At 49.3% G+C, this 16,728-nt stretch overlaps 1 protein-coding gene and 2 non-coding genes across 3 annotated transcripts in view; all 3 read right to left on the reverse strand.

The window, feature by feature from the left end:
• NOP58 (NOP58 ribonucleoprotein) overlaps positions 1–11,255 on the reverse strand; it is a 34,054-nt gene extending 22,799 nt beyond the window's left edge. The window contains exons 1-5 of the mRNA XM_088460708.1: positions 11,049–11,255; positions 7,684–7,760; positions 6,021–6,073; positions 5,685–5,809; positions 5,278–5,414 (exon numbers count right to left, since the gene is read on the reverse strand). Of these exons, the coding sequence (XP_088316834.1) occupies positions 5,278–5,414; positions 5,685–5,809; positions 6,021–6,073; positions 7,684–7,760; positions 11,049–11,093 (437 nt within the window). The 5' untranslated portion in view covers positions 11,094–11,255. The remainder of the gene's footprint in view (positions 1–5,277; positions 5,415–5,684; positions 5,810–6,020; positions 6,074–7,683; positions 7,761–11,048) is intronic.
• On the reverse strand, positions 5,890–5,978 carry LOC148454607 (small nucleolar RNA SNORD70). Its single transcript, XR_015874796.1, has one exon. It is a non-coding gene; the product is annotated as a small nucleolar RNA SNORD70 (small nucleolar RNA).
• On the reverse strand, positions 6,460–6,546 carry LOC148454608 (small nucleolar RNA SNORD70). The gene has a single exon (XR_015874797.1). It is a non-coding gene; the product is annotated as a small nucleolar RNA SNORD70 (small nucleolar RNA).
• Positions 11,256–16,728: the final 5,473 nt, after the last annotated feature.

Consider the following 16,728-nt stretch of genomic DNA (forward strand, 5'->3'; position numbering starts at 1 on the left):
ACCGAGTGATAATATACAGCCATGTGTTCTGTATTCATCACTGACTGACCCTGAGAGATAATATACAGCCATGTGTTCTGTATCCATCACTGACTGACCCTGAGAGATAATATACAGCCATGTGTTCTGTATTCATCACTGACTGACCGAGAGATAATATACAGCCATGTGTTCTGTATTCATCACTGACAGACCCTGAGAGATAATATACAGCCATGTGTTCTGTATTCATCACTGACCCTGAGAGATAATATACAGCCATGTGTTCTGTATTCATCACTGACTGACCGAGAGATACTATACAGCCATGTGTTCTGTATTCATCACTGACTGACCGAGAGATAATATACAGCCATGTGTTCTGTATCCATCACTGACTGACCGAGAGATACTATACAGCCATGTGTTCTGTATTCATCACTGACTGACCGAGAGATACTATACAGCCATGTGTTCTGTATCCATCACTGACCCTGAGAGATACTATACAGCCATGTGTTCTGTATCCATCACTGACCCTGAGAGATACTATACAGCCATGTGTTCTGTATCCATCACTGACTGACCCTGAGAGATAATATACAGCCATGTGTTCTGTATTCATCACTGACTGACCGAGAGATACTATACAGCCATGTGTTCTGTATCCATCACTGACCCTGAGAGATACTATACAGCCATGTGTTCTGTATCCATCACTGACTGACCCTGAGAGATAATATACAGCCATGTGTTCTGTATCCATCACTGACTGACCGAGAGATACTATACAGCCATGTGTTCTGTATTCATCACTGACTGACCGAGAGATACTATACAGCCATGTGTTCTGTATCCATCACTGACCCTGAGAGATACTATACAGCCATGTGTTCTGTATCCATCACTGACCCTGAGAGATACTATACAGCCATGTGTTCTGTATCCATCACTGACTGACCCTGAGAGATAATATACAGCCATGTGTTCTGTATTCATCACTGACTGACCGAGAGATACTATACAGCCATGTGTTCTGTATTCATCACTGACTGACCGAGAGATACTATACAGCCATGTGTTCTGTATTCATCACTGACTGACCCTGAGAGATAATATACAGCCATGTGTTCTGTATTCATCACTGACTGACCGAGAGATAATATACAGCCATGTGTTCTGTATTCATCACTGACTGACCGAGAGATACTATACAGCCATGTGTTCTGTATTCATCACTGACTGACCGAGAGATAATATACAGCCATGTGTTCTGTATTCATCACTGACTGACCGAGAGATACTATACAGCCATGTGTTCAGTATTCATCACTGACTGACCCTGAGAGATAATATACAGCCATGTGTTCTGTATCCATCACTGACTGACCGAGAGATACTATACAGCCATGTGTTCTGTATCCATCACTGACTGACCGAGAGATAATATACAGCCATGTGTTCTGTATTCATCACTGACCCTGAGAGATGATATACAGCCATGTGTTCTGTATTCATCACTGACCCTGAGAGATGATATACAGCCATGTGTTCTGTATTCATCACTGACTGACCGAGAGATACTATACAGCCATGTGTTCTGTATTCATCACTGACCCTGAGAGATGATATACAGCCATGTGTTCTGTATTCATCACTGACCCTGAGAGATGATATACAGCCATGTGTTCTGTATTCATCACTGACTGACCGAGAGATACTATACAGCCATGTGTTCTGTATTCATCACTGACCCTGAGAGATAATATACAGCCATGTGTTCTGTATTCATCACTGACTGACCGAGAGATACTATACAGCCATGTGTTCTGTATTCATCACTGACCCTGAGAGATAATATACATCCATGTGTTCTGTATTCATCACTGACTGACCAAGAGATACTATACAGCCATGTGTTCTGTATTCATCACTGACTGACCCTGAGAGATAATATACAGCCATGTGTTCTGTATTCATCACTGACCCTGAGAGATAATATACAGCCATGTGTTCTGTATTCATCACTGACCCTGAGAGATAATATACAGCCATGTGTTCTGTATTCATCACTGACTGACCGAGAGATACTATACAGCCATGTGTTCTGTATTCATCACTGACCCTGAGAGATAATATACAGCCATGTGTTCTGTATTCATCACTGACTGACCGAGAGATACTATACAGCCATGTGTTCTGTATTCATCACTGACTGACCGAGAGATACTATACAGCCATGTGTTCTGTATTCATCACTAACCCTGAGAGATAATATACAGCCATGTGTTCTGTATTCATCACTGACTGACCGAGAGATACTATACAGCCATGTGTTCTGTATTCATCACTGACTGACCGAGAGATACTATACAGCCATGTGTTCTGTATTCATCACTGACCCTGAGAGATAATATACAGCCATGTGTTCTGTATTCATCACTGACTGACCGAGAGATACTATACAGCCATGTGTTCTGTATTCATCACTGACCCTGAGAGATAATATACAGCCATGTGTTCTGTATTCATCACTGACCCTGAGAGATAATATACAGCCATGTGTTCTGTATTCATCACTGACTGACCCTGAGAGATAATATACAGCCATGTGTTCTGTATTCATCACTGACCCCGAGAGATAATATACAGCCATGTGTTCTGTATTCATCACTGACTGACCCTGAGAGATAATATACAGCCATGTGTTCTGTATTCATCACTGACCCTGAGAGATAATATACAGCCATGTGTTCTGTATCCATCACTGACCCTGAGAGATAATATACAGCCATGTGTTCTGTATTCATCACTGACTGACCCCGAGAGATAATATACAGCCATGTGTTCTGTATTCATCACTGACTGACCCTGAGAGATACTATACAGCCATGTGTTCTGTATTCATCACTGACTGACCCTGAGAGATACTATACAGCCATGTGTTCTGTATTCATCACTGACTGACCCTGAGAGATAATATACAGCCATGTGTTCTGTATTCATCACTGACCCTGAGAGATAATATACAGCCATGTGTTCTGTATCCATCACTGACCGAGAGATAATATACAGCCATGTGTTCTGTATTCATCACTGACTGACCCCGAGAGATAATATACAGCCATGTGTTCTGTATTCATCACTGACTGACCCTGAGAGATACTATACAGCCATGTGTTCTGTATTCATCACTGACTGACCCTGAGAGATACTATACAGCCATGTGTTCTGTATTCATCACTGACTGACCCTGAGAGATACTATACAGCCATGTGTTCTGTATCCATCACTGACCCTGAGAGATAATATACAGCCATGTGTTCTGTATTCATCACTGACTGACCCTGAGAGATAATATACAGCCATGTGTTCTGTATTCATCACTGACAGACCCTGAGAGATAATATACAGCCATGTGTTCTGTATCCATCACTGACCCTGAGAGATAATATACAGCCATGTGTTCTGTATTCATCACTGACTGACCCTGAGAGATAATATACAGCCATGTGTTCTGTATTCATCACTGACTGACCCTGAGAGATGATATACAGCCATGTGTTCTGTATCCATCACTGACTGACCGAGAGATAATATACAGCCATGTGTTCTGCATTCATCACTGACCCTGAGAGATACTATACAGCCATGTGTTCTGTATTCATCACTGACCCTGAGAGATACTATACAGCCATGTGTTCTGTATTCATCACTGACCCTGAGAGATACTATACAGCCATGTGTTCTGTATTCATCACTGACTGACCCTGAGAGATAATATACAGCCATGTGTTCTGTATTCATCACTGACCCTGAGAGATACTATACAGCCATGTGTTCTGTATTCATCACTGACTGACCCTGAGAGATAATATACAGCCATGTGTTCTGTATTCATCACTGACTGACCCTGAGAGATAATATACAGCCATGTGTTCTGTATTCATCACTGACTGACCCCGAGAGATAATATACAGCCATGTGTTCTGTATTCATCACTGACTGACCGAGAGATAATATACAGCCATGTGTTCTGTATTCATCACTGACCCTGAGAGATACTATACAGCCATGTGTTCTGTATTCATCACTGACTGACCCTGAGAGATAATATACAGCCATGTGTTCTGTATTCATCACTGACTGACCCTGAGAGATAATATACAGCCATGTGTTCTGTATTCATCACTGACCCTGAGAGATACTATACAGCCATGTGTTCTGTATTCATCACTGACCCTGAGAGATAATTGTAGTGTTCCCTCTAGCTCCGGCGGCAGGCAGGGCGCCGGAGAAAGAGAGAGCAACCATATGCGCGCGCCTGAAAAGGGGACGTGGTCACGCCAGGCAGCCCCCAAGCGCTGCAGAGAGGGAGAATAGATGCCTGGCGCATGCGCCCGGCGTCTATTCTCCGGCGGTGACCGGGTCACCGCACATTTCTCCACCCGCGGGACACTGCGTCCCGCGGGTGAAGACTGCACCCGCAGGCTGTGAGGGCAGGGCGCCGCACCCCGCTAAAACAGCCTAGCGGGAACGCTACATAAAGCTGGCATTTTCCAGTTTTGGGTGGATCTTGGCACCACGTTTCCTTTGAGATACCAGCAGCCCATTGGGCAGACAACTTCTTTGCCAAGCGTGGGCATTTACGGCAAAAAAACCCCCAGAGTCTTCAGTAACAATCCATGCACAAAATTACCACCACACTTTTTAATAACGGCTTTTAAAATTAAATGCACAAAACAAATTGTTAAAATGTAAAATCTCTCTTTGCACGTGTGGCTGTGACAATGCTGAGTGACGTGATTGAACACTATTTCAGCTATCATTCTAGGTCCGGCGCCAGGGAAAAGGGGCGTGTCTTTATGACGCATCCCTTTTAGTCACTCTTGGGGGCGTGTCCGGCACTTAGAGATGCCTGGCAGCACCCCAAGGACTGCGGTCATTGTGAATGGATGCCGGGCGCATGCGCCACCGTCCATTTACCAGCAGCAACCGCTGCACCACTGGTCTCCCCACCCACGGGACACTACTGCCCGCAGGAGGCGCCACAACCCGCAGGCTGTTTCAGTGGGGAGTCACGCCGGAGGGCAGGGTGCTTTCTGCCCTTTAGAAATAAGGCAGGGCGCGGCACCTCACTGCAACGCTATGAAATAAACAGGCATCAGAGATGTTCACTCCTGTATAGCAAATGCCCGAAGCTCCCTCACCCACTGATTAGGTCTTGTTACATTTAATGAACCTTGGTAAATGATAAATGCGCGTCCGCAGTAATAGCAGAGACAATCCGCTACTCACCTATGAGCCAAACCAAGCGACATAGCAGCCATCTCCCGGGTTGATAGTCCTGTGATGAGGCCGTCTATCTGGTTACGGATACCCCGCATCAGCTCAGTCACCATGGCACTGTGAACGCAGCTGATATTCACCTTGTCCTGTAGGAGGAATACACTTTGAAAATGGCAGAGGAGCAAACCCATCCTGACAAAGCAGAAACATGGGGCAAATACAACCACAACAGAGCGCCAGAGTAATGCCACAGGCCGCCAGAGTAATGCCACAGGCCGCCAGAGTAATGCCACAGGCCGCCAGAGTAATGCCACAGGCCGCCAGAGTAATGCCACAGGCCGCCAGAGTAATGCCACAGGCCGCCAGAGTAATGCCACAGGCCGCCAGAGTAATGCCACAGGCCGCCAGAGTAATACCTTGATGACGCCTCCGAGTTTGGCGTCAGAAATTGCCAGCTGCTCATGGGCTTCCTTTGCTGCAATTTTTCTTAGGACTTTCTTCAGGTTTTTGCTGAGCTTTCCCTCCACCAGAGCCGTGGCAGCTGCACACATAGAAATACAAATTGGGAACAGAATAGCAGGACGCTGTATCTAGCGTTACACATCACAAGCGCCCAATGCAGAAGCGGTTGCCTCAGTGGTAGTGACGAAATGTTCAATCAAATCATTGGGTGTCAGTTTAAACATAAATCCATCATAGGCAACAGGTAAAACAGATAATACAATGAGCGTAAATGCAAAATATAATCTTACCAGCTAAGGCCTCCGTTGTGTCCTGAAACTTTTCAAAGTGTTTCAACTTTACACTATAAAAAAAAATAAAAAACAGTTATTGGTTGATATTGCGACAAAACCTTTTTATTTTAACAAACAAAAAAAAAAGAAAATCACAATACAAGATAGCAATCATTCTAGCACCCTGCGCCTGTCACCCCGTGCAGATCCTCTTTCCTGCCTGGGGTGTCGCTGTCTGCTCTGGTGCTTCTAGCACACACTGGTCTGTATATCAGAAGTTTGTTGCATCAGCTGTGTGCTAGAAGCACCAGAGTATAGAGCAACACCCCAGACAGGCAAGAGGAACTGCACGGGGCGTGACAGGTGCAGGGTGCTATGATGAACACTACAGGAGCCACATTCATATGTCAGACAAATGAATGGAAACTGCTAACAATCTGCCTGTAACGTGCAGCAGCTGTTTGTTGCCTCAGTGGTAGTGACGAAATTGTTGAATCTAATCATAGATTTTCAATTCAACTATGGATCCATCATTGGCAAACGTTACTGTCAGCTCTCACGGTAGGTGCACCGAGGGTAAGGTACAGCGCCACACACCGCAATCCGGATGTTTGACCTTGGTAATGGGATCACTATGCAGCTTGGCCATATCTGTGGTAAACTGAGTCAGATTCTGCCGTGTCCAAATCTGGGAAAACAGACTACTTCCGGCTGGATATTTTATCACCTAACTGTCCCATATACATAACCTGATGTGGTCGGATTGTGGGGCCACAAACTCCCCAATATAGCAGCATGTTATAGTCTATGCAAGAGGAAAAGCTGGTCAGCTGTCCCTAGTTATTTTAATTATTTGTGTCAAGACATTCTCTGGTAAAGTGCACTATTACAGTAATTGTATTAGCTGATGCAATAACCAATAGCTTTACACCGCTAAACATCTAGCACGTCTCCCGGCTAATGCTACATACTCGCATTTCTAACTAAACGGAAGGAACGCGACACGTATCATACGGCACAGGCTTAGTATTGCAGACCGATGTTAGTAACAATACGCGTCATACGGAACAGGCCGGGTATTGCAGACCGATGTCAGTAACAATACGCGTCATACGGGACAGGCTGGGTATTGCAAACCGATGTCAGTAACAATACGTATCATACGGGACAGGCCGGGTATTGCAGACCGATGTCAGTAACAATACACATCATACGGGACAGGCCGGGTATTGCAGACCGATGTCAGTAACAATACACGTCATACGGGACAGGCCGGGTATTGCAGACCGATGTCAGTAACAATACGCGTCAAACGGGACAGGCTTAGTATTGCAGACCGATGTCAGTAACAATACGCGTCATACGGGACAGGCTTAGTATTGCAGACCGATGTCAGTAACAATACGCGTCATACGGGACAGGCTTAGTATTGCAGACCGATGTCAGTAACAATACGTGTCATACAGGACAGGCCGGGTATTGCAGACCGATGTCAGTAACAATACACGTATCATCGTATCATACAGGACAGGCCGGGTATTGCAGACCGATGTCAGTAACAATACGTGTCATACGGGACAGGCTGTGTATTGCAGACCGATGGCAGAGTAACACAATACACAGGGACATACAGGACAGGCCGGGTATTGCAGTGACAATACACAGGGTCAGCAGAACTTACACTTTATTTGCCTTCTCTGGTGTTTCAAACTCTTTCCATATACTGTCTACTTCCTGCAGTTTGTTCTCATTCAGAACCTGTAGGTAAGAGACACAAAGATCAACGAGATACAAAGTAGAGATGAAACATAACAGGGTGAAAGGCGACAACTATGAGAAGGTAACAAGTAAAATACAATGAGCTGGTTATTCTCTCAGTGTGAGCCATGTAATTGTACACCAACCCCCTTCCACGGCACCGCATCCACCAACACCCTTCCACGGCACCGCATCCACCAACACCCTTCCACGGCACCGCATCCACCAACACCCTTCCACGGCACCGCATCCACCAACACCCTTCCACGGCACCGCATCCACCAACACCCTTCCACGGCACCGCATCCACCAACACCCTTCCACGGCACCGCATCCACCAACACCCTTCCACGGCACCGCATCCACCAACACCCTTCCACGGCACCGCATCCACCAACACCCTTCCACGGCACCGCATCCACCAACACCCTTCCACGGCACCGCATCCACCAACACCCTTCCACGGCACCGCATCCACCAACACCCTTCCACGGCACCGCATCCACCAACACCCTTCCACGGCACCGCATCCACCAACACCCTTCCACGGCACCGCATCCACCAACACCCTTCCACGGCACCGCATCCACCAACACCCTTCCACGGCACCGCATCCACCAACACCCTTCCTCGGCACCGCATCCACCAACACCCTTCCTCGGCACCGCATCCACCAACACCCTTCCTCGGCACCGCATCCACCAACACCCTTCCTCGGCACCGCATCCACCAACACCCTTCCTCGGCACCGCATCCACCAACACCCTTCCTCGGCACCGCATCCACCAACACCCTTCCTCGGCACCGCATCCACCAACACCCTTCCTCGGCACCGCATCCACCAACACCCTTCCACAGCACCGCATACACCAATACCCTTCCTCAGCACCGCATACACCAATACCCTTCCTCAGCACCGCATACAGCAATACCCTTCCACAGCACCGCATACACCAATACCCTTCCACGGCACCGCATACACCAACACCCTTCCACGGCACCGCATACAATAACCAGTCTTATTAATGCAGCGCAGATACCTGTATAGCAGCACAATAACCAGTCTTATTAATGCAGCACAGATACCTGTATAACAGCACAATAACCAGTCTTATTAATGCAGCCCAGATACCTGTATAACAGCACAATAACCAGTCTTATTAATGCAGCCCAGATACCTGTATAACAGCACAATAACCAGTCTTATTAATGAGACACAGATACCTGTATAACAGCACAATAACCGGTCTTATTAATGAGACACAGATACCTGTATAGCTGATATAGTGCAGAGCACGGCGTTCTGGCTCTAGCTGGGAGAGAATGGCTTTGGTGTGACTCCTCGCTGCCTATCTTACTCACACTGAGGGTTTGGGGATCGCTAGCAGTATTCAGGAGACATTGAGGCTGGGTAAATCACAAGGGAACTGTGTAGGAATACTGGTTACATACATAGCACACTATACTGCAGCTGCCATATGCTGTAACGAACGCTGTAATGTGATGGCAGGACAAGATTTCCATAGCCACAATGTCTACAGAACATCCATACTGTGAGTGATGGCAGATCCAGGCAGCACAGTATCTGCTAGATCAGTGGTTCCCAAACTGTGCGCCGTGGCACTCTGGGCACACTTGCAGGGGTGCCTCAGGTTGGTGGTACATCACCAAATCAATTCTTTATGGTCAATATAATGTAAATATGTGGATAAACAGAAGTGTAAACCTGTCCCCATCACATAACTGAGCCTAAGGATGTCCGGTCAGCACAATTTACTTCACTTTGCTACTTTATTATATTTATTCTGAATTTCTCAATAACACATTTGGCTCAGGGGTGGTGTGATAACAATACTGATACACTAGGGCCCCGGGATTCCAAAAAGTTTGGGAACCTCTGTTGTAGATGTGATACATTGTTACCCTACAGCACCACCTCCTGGAGACTACTGTGCATTACTACACAGGTTACAGAGGGGGTGACACAGCCCCCCCAGGCAGTGCAGTGACCACCCCGCCCCCCCCCCCCAGGCAGTGCAGTGACCACCCCCCCCCCCCCAGGCAGTGCAGTGACCACCCCCCCCCCCCCCCGGCAGTGCAGTGACCACACCGCCCCCCCCCCCCAGGCAGTGCAGTGACCACAGCCCCCCCCCAGGCAGTGCAGTGACCACACCCCCCCCCCCAGGCAGTGCAGTGACCACACCCCGCCCCCCCAGGCAGTGCAGTGACCACACCCCCCCCCAGGCAGTGCAGTGACCACACACCCCCCAGGCAGTGCAGTGACCACACCCCCCCCCCGGCAGTGCAGTGACCACACCGCCACCCCCCCCCCCGGCAGTGCAGTGACCACACCGCCACCCCCCCCCCGGCAGTGCAGTGACCACACCCCCCCCCAGGCAGTGCAGTGACCACACCCCCCCAGGCAGTGCAGTGACCACACCCCCCCAGGCAGTGCAGTGACCACACCCCCCCCAGGCAGTGCAGTGACCACACCCCCCCCAGGCAGTGCAGTGACCACACCGCCCCCACCCCCCCAGTGCAGTGACCACACCGCTCCCCCCCCAGTGCAGTGACCACACCGCTCCCCCCCCCAGTGCAGTGACCACACCGCTCCCCCCCCCAGTGCAGTGACCACACCGCCCCCCCCCCCCAGTGCAGTGACCCCCCCAGGCAGTACAGTGACCACACCGCACCCCCCCAGTGCAGTGACCACACCGCCCCCGCCCCCCCCAGGCAGTGCAGTGACCACACCGCCCCCCCCAGGCAGTGCAGTGACCACCCCCCCCCCCCCCAGGCAGTGCAGTGACCACACCCCCCCCCCCCAGGCAGTGCAGTGACCACACCCCCCCCCCCAGGCAGTGCAGTGACCACACACCCCCCCCCAGGCAGTGCAGTGACCACACCGCCCCCGCCCCCCACAGGCAGTGCAGTGACCACCCCCCCCCCAGGCAGTGCAGTGACCACACCCCCCCCCCCCCAGGCAGTGCAGTGACCACACCGCCCCCGCCCCCCACAGGCAGTGCAGTGAGTACACACTAACCCCAGACGGCACAATGAGTGCACACTCCTTCCTCAGTAGTGCAGGGAGCACATCCCCAAGCTGTGCTGTGACCATGCGCTGCTCTCCCCCTCATATAGCAGTTAGTACAGAACACCCCCCCCCCCCCGGCACAGTGAGCACATGGAGGTATGAGGTGAGGAGGAGGTATGAGGTGAGGAGGAGGTATGAGGTGAGAGGGATACACACGGCCGCTCTCCACCTGCGCAGCAGCCACGGGGTCCCCTCACCTTGAATATGGCGTATCCCGCCGCGGTCTCAAACAGCACCAACATGGCGGCGGCCCCGAGCTCCGGCCCCGGGAGAGACAGTGAGGTGCAGCCCGCACAGACACGTGTGTGACTCCGGCTCAGTCACCGCTCCTCCACACGCGGCCACACTGACATCACTTCCCGTGCCGTGCCCCGCCCACACTGACATCACTTCCCGTGCCGTGCCGTGCCCCGCCCACACTGACATCACTTCCCGTCCCACACCCCCTGCATGGTGTGTATGGTTGCTGCTAGATGCTCTTCACCAAACGGACCCTGATGTCATCAGTTACTATCCACGTGGCCATAGAGGGGGAATAGTGACCTGCGGCGAGCGGGGGCCAGATACTGCAGCTGAGAGGAGATAAGGGCGCTGTGAGGGCAAGGAACCGCACTTCCGCCCTCACCTTACGTCACGTCCGGTCCTTAGGATGAAGGGGAAATAGCATCAACCGCATGCTGCCATTTTCGGGGTACCCATAAATATTATGGCTGTACCATGGAGGGAAGGTAATGTCTAAATGCCCTTCGCGGTGAGGACCCTGCCGTCATCAGCCAGTGTCCAGCGCCATTCCCTGCCATCCAAGTGGGCATAGAGGGGGAATATAACCATGTGGCGAACCACCGTGCCCGAAGCATGGCGAGCGCAGCACAAACTTGTGTAAGTGGGGACAAAGTACTTCTGTAGCTGGCTGTCATGGGCAGGAACCGCACTTCCGCCCTCACTCACCTCACTTCCAGGTCCCCAGCACGAAGGGGAAATACGGCCAACCATGGAGGGATTGCAGCAGCCCCTCCATATCTAACCGCAAATGCCGCCCCATGCAGTCACAGTTACCAAGCCCCGGAATGGTTTGCATTGTGGAGTTTGGCACCGATAGGTTAACGCTTCCTCCATCACTTTAGCAGAGACTGCGGCATCTTAGCAACAACCTCTCAAACTCCTTAAAAATACAACATCTGGAGTAAGAATCGGTCAGTGACCGCTGAGGCCAAGGTTCTTGTAAAGACATTTTCTAAGCCGCAGCAAATCATGGAGAGCAAGGCCAAAACAGCTATGACCCCTACTGCTTCTCTAGTCACCTTCCTTAGCATGTGGGTAATGTCTTAGTACCGCCCTCATTTGTGCCGCACCGCCCTCATTTGTGCCGCACCTCCCTCATTTGTGCCGCACCGCCCTCATTTGTGCCGCACCGCCCTCATTTGTGCCGCACCGCCCTCATTTGTGCCGCACCTCCCTCATTTGTGCCGCACCTCCCTCATTTGTGCCGCACCTCCCTCATTTGTGCCGCACCTCCCTCATTTGTGCCGCACCTCCCTCATTTGTGCCGCACCTCCCTCATTTGTGCCGCACCTCCCTCATTTGTGCCGCACCTCCCTCATTTGTGCCGCACCTCCCTCATTTGTGCCGCACCTCCCTCATTTGTGCCGCACCGCCCTCATTTGTGCCGCACCGCCCTCATTTGTGCCGTACCGCCCTCATTTGTACCTCCCTAATTTCTGCCATACCACCCTCATTTCTACCGTACCGCCCTCATTTGTGCCGTCTCGCCCTCATTTGTGCCGTCTCGCCCCCATTTGTGACGTACCTCCTTCATTTGTGCCGTACCTCCTTCATTTGTGCCGTACCTCCTTCATTTGTGCCGTACCACCCTCATTTGTGCTGTACCACCTTCATTTGTGCCGTACCACCCTCATTTGTGCCGTACCACCCTCATTTGTGCCGTACCACACTCATTTCTGCCATACCACACTCATTTCTGCCATACCACTCTCATTTGTGCCATACTACAATTATTTGTGCCATACTACCCTCATATCTGCCATACCACACTCATTTCTGCCATACATAGATACATAGAATGTGACGGCAGATAAGAACCACTTGGCCCATCTAGTCTGCCCCTTTTCATGTGTCCTTTTGGTAACTTCAACCCCATTTGCTCTTTAAGTCTCTCTTAAGGATATTCTTATGCCTATCCCAAGCGTGTTTACATTGTTCCACTGTCTTAGGTTCAACCACCTCTGATGGGGGCTATTCCACTTATCCACTACCCTTTCTGTGACGTCATTTTCCCTCACATTTCCTCTGAGCCTCCCTCCCCCCAGTCTCAGTACGTGTCCTTGTGTTCCTTTACTTCTCTTCCTATGAAGAATGTCTCCCTCCTGTATCTTGTTAAAACCCTTTATATATTTGAATGTTTCTATCATGTCCCCCCTTTCCCTTCTCTGTTCCAAACTATACATATTAAGATCTTTTAGTCTTTCCTGGTACGTTTTGTGGTGTAGACCTTGCACCATTTTAGTTGCCCTTCTTTGTACAGTCTCTAATGTATTAATATCCTTCTGGAGATATGGCCTCCAGAACTGAGCACATTATTGGAGATGAGGATGTACCAATGACCTATACAGTGGTATTATCACTTCTGTCTTTCTGCTACTGATTCCTCTCCCTATGTACCAAGCATCTGACTTGCCTTCCTCATTGCTTTGGTGCTTGCCTGCCTTCAAGTCATCTGAAATGGTGACTCCTAAATCCCTTTCCTCCTCTGTATTTTCCATTACAGTGTCCTTGATCCTATATTTAGCCTTTAGGTTATTGGGACCCAAGTGCATGATTTTGTATTTTTATTACATTAAACTGTAGTTGCCATGTTTTTGACCATTCCTCTAGTCTACCCAGATACTCATTCATTTGTTTTACCCCTCCTGGTGTGTCTACCCTGTTGCATACTTTTGTGTCATCTGCAAAAAGGCATAGTTTCCCTTCAATGCCAACATAGATATTAAAAAGCACTGGTCCAAGTACAGATGCCTGGGGTACTCCACTGGTAACATTTTCCTCCTGTGAATACTCTCCATTTACTACAACTCTCTGTTTCCTATCCTGCAGCCATGATCTTATCCATTCAACAGTCATAGAATCCAATCCCAGCTTCCCAGTGTGTTGATCATTCTGCGATGTGGGACCATGTGAAAAGCCTTACTAAGGGCTAGATAAGCTATATCTACGGCCCCCCTTGATCTATTACTTTTGTCACCCAGTCAAAAAAGTCAATAAAATTAGTTTGGCAGGATCTCCCCTGAGTAAATGCTGTTTGGGATCCTGTAAATTGTTGGATTTGAGATATTCCACCACTCTTTCTTTTAATAGTGTTTCCATTATTTTTCCCTACTAATGTCAGGTCACTGGTCATCTGTCGCTGGTCATCTGTCGCTGGTCTGTAGTCGCTGGTCTGTAGTCGCTGGTCATCTGTCACTGGTCATCTGTCACTGGTCTGTAGTTACTGGTCATCTGTCACTGGTCTGTAGTTACTGGTCATCTGTCAGTGGTCTGTAGTCAGTGGTCTGTAGTCAGTGGTCTGTAGTCAGTGGTCTGTAGTCAGTGGTCTGTAGTCAGTGGTCTGTAGTCAGTGGTCTGTAGTCAGTGGTCTGTAGTCAGTGGTCAGTGGTCAGTAGTCTGTAGTTACTGGTCTGTAGTTACTGGTCATCTGTCAGTGGTCTGTAGTCAGTGGTCTGTAGTTACTGGTCATCTGTCAGTGGTCTGTAGTCAGTGGTCTGTAGTCAGTGGTCTGTAGTCAGTGGTCATCTGTCACTGGTCATCTGTCACTGGTCATCTGTAGTCAGTGGTCTGTAGTCAGTGGTCTGTAGTTAGTGGTCTGTAGTTAGTGGTCTGTAGTTAGTGGTCTGTAGTTAGTGGTCTGTAGTCAGTGGTCTGTAGTCAGTGGTCTGTAGTTAGTGGTCTGTAGTCAGTGGTCTGTAGTTGCTTCTTCTTTGCTGCCAGTTTTGTACAGAGATATCACATTTGCTCTTTTCCAGTCCTCTAGAATCACTCCTGATACTAGTGACTGGTTGAATAGTTATGTTACTGATGTTACCAGGACCCCTTTAAGCTCTTTTAGTATCCTTGGATGTATCCCATCCGGACCCATTAATTTAACCACTTTTAGTTTAGAGACTTCTGTTAGGACCCTCTCCTCTGTAAATTAAATTTCATGTACCTCATTTCTATGAATGACTCTGCAACCTAACTGTGGCCCCTTCCCCTCTTTTTCTGTAGTGAATACTGAACAAAAACAATTATTTAGATGATCTGCTATTTCTTTGTCTCCCTCGTTCATGTACTCACTCTGGACCTGATTCAGACCCAGACGCTAAGAAGCGTTCACACATGGCTGCCGATGGTTCGCATTGTGCATATGCATCACAGTGCGCGACCCACTGCAAAAGATCGGGAAGCGTTCGCTCGCCCAGCATAGACAGCCCAGCAGAGTGAGTGACAGGAGAAGCCGTTTGTGGGTGGTGACAGGCGCAGGCCACTAGAAACGGGGGAGTGGAGGTGCGAATGCAGGCGTGCCTGAGCGTCTTAACTCCGTTTCAGAGGCGTGCTTAATTAACAGGCAGTGTCATAGTACACGTCACCTGGTTGTATTTCACACTGAAGTGATCGCAGTGCTTGCGGCAGGGTATAGTCAACCTCAAGCGCTGCGATCGCATCCGATGGTGCTCGATGTACCAATGGTTTCAAGCACTTCCAGGAGATGACGTGCGCAAGTGGGCGCCTTCTGAATGGCTGGTGGGCGTCTGCATACACAAGGTGATTGCACTACAAGACATAGTGGGCGTGCTAATGCCTTGCCGTGTGATCACCTGCCTTGCTGGGCGTGCGCTGGATTTGCATATGCTGGGTGCGAGCGAATGCATCTAGCGAGCGGGTCTGAATGAGCTCCTCTGTCTAAAGTCTTATTATTCCTCCATGTGACTTCCTCCTTTCACTTATGTACTGAAATAAAGTTTTGCTCCCTTTATCTACTGAAGGGGCCATTTTCTCCTCAGCTTCTGCCTCTGCAGCCTAATCACCTTCTTACCCTCCTTCCTTCTGGTAAGATACATCTCTGTCGTTATTATTTTGGGTCTGCTTATATTTCCTAAGAGCCATCTTTTTTAATTTCACACTAGTTGATGCCTCTTTTGTAAACCACACTGGCTTCCTTTTCCTGGTGCTTTTCCTAACCCTTTTAATACAAAGGTCTGTCGCCTTAAAGGGGCCTATCAATTAGGCGACCTGAAAAACTGAACGTCTAGCGCTCAGTCCTTCAGGTCGCCGGGTGCGGTGCCCGCACGGAACGGCGTTCACTGAGCGTCATTCAGTGCAGGAGACCGACCTCCTATCTGTGAATATGTGGAACCTAACAATCATCGTCAGGTTGACCAGCATGTTCCACAGATAGTCAGGGTCGGCAAGGACCCAGCGTGCGCACGCATCACTGGTCCTTGCCGACTACCCATTAGACGACTTTCTGAACAATCCGACCAAAACCTCCTGGTTAAACTTTAGTAACCTGCGGCTCTCCATTGGCTTCAATGGAGGAGCCGTTCATTGGCTGAGAGAGGCGGGGGCTCACCTCTCTCAGCCAATGAACGCTCAGATACGTCTCTATAAAGGCTGAAGTCGTGTCTGAGCGTTTCATTCGGGAGATACAACCATCTTGGTTGGTATCTGTTGCGCGGATCGCGATTTTCGTTTTATTGTTTTAAGAAGACCGTGGATGCCTACTGTGGACAAGGGGACCCCCCTGGTAATGTAGGTGAGTGTGTGTGTGTGTGTGTATGTATGTGTGTATGTAAGAAAACTGTACTTGCACGGTGTGTGGTTTTT

The sequence above is a fragment of the Taudactylus pleione genome, unplaced genomic scaffold, assembly GCF_031769625.1.
Source record: "Taudactylus pleione unplaced genomic scaffold, aTauple2 ptg000976l, whole genome shotgun sequence".
Classification (NCBI taxonomy): Eukaryota; Metazoa; Chordata; class Amphibia; order Anura; family Myobatrachidae; genus Taudactylus; species Taudactylus pleione.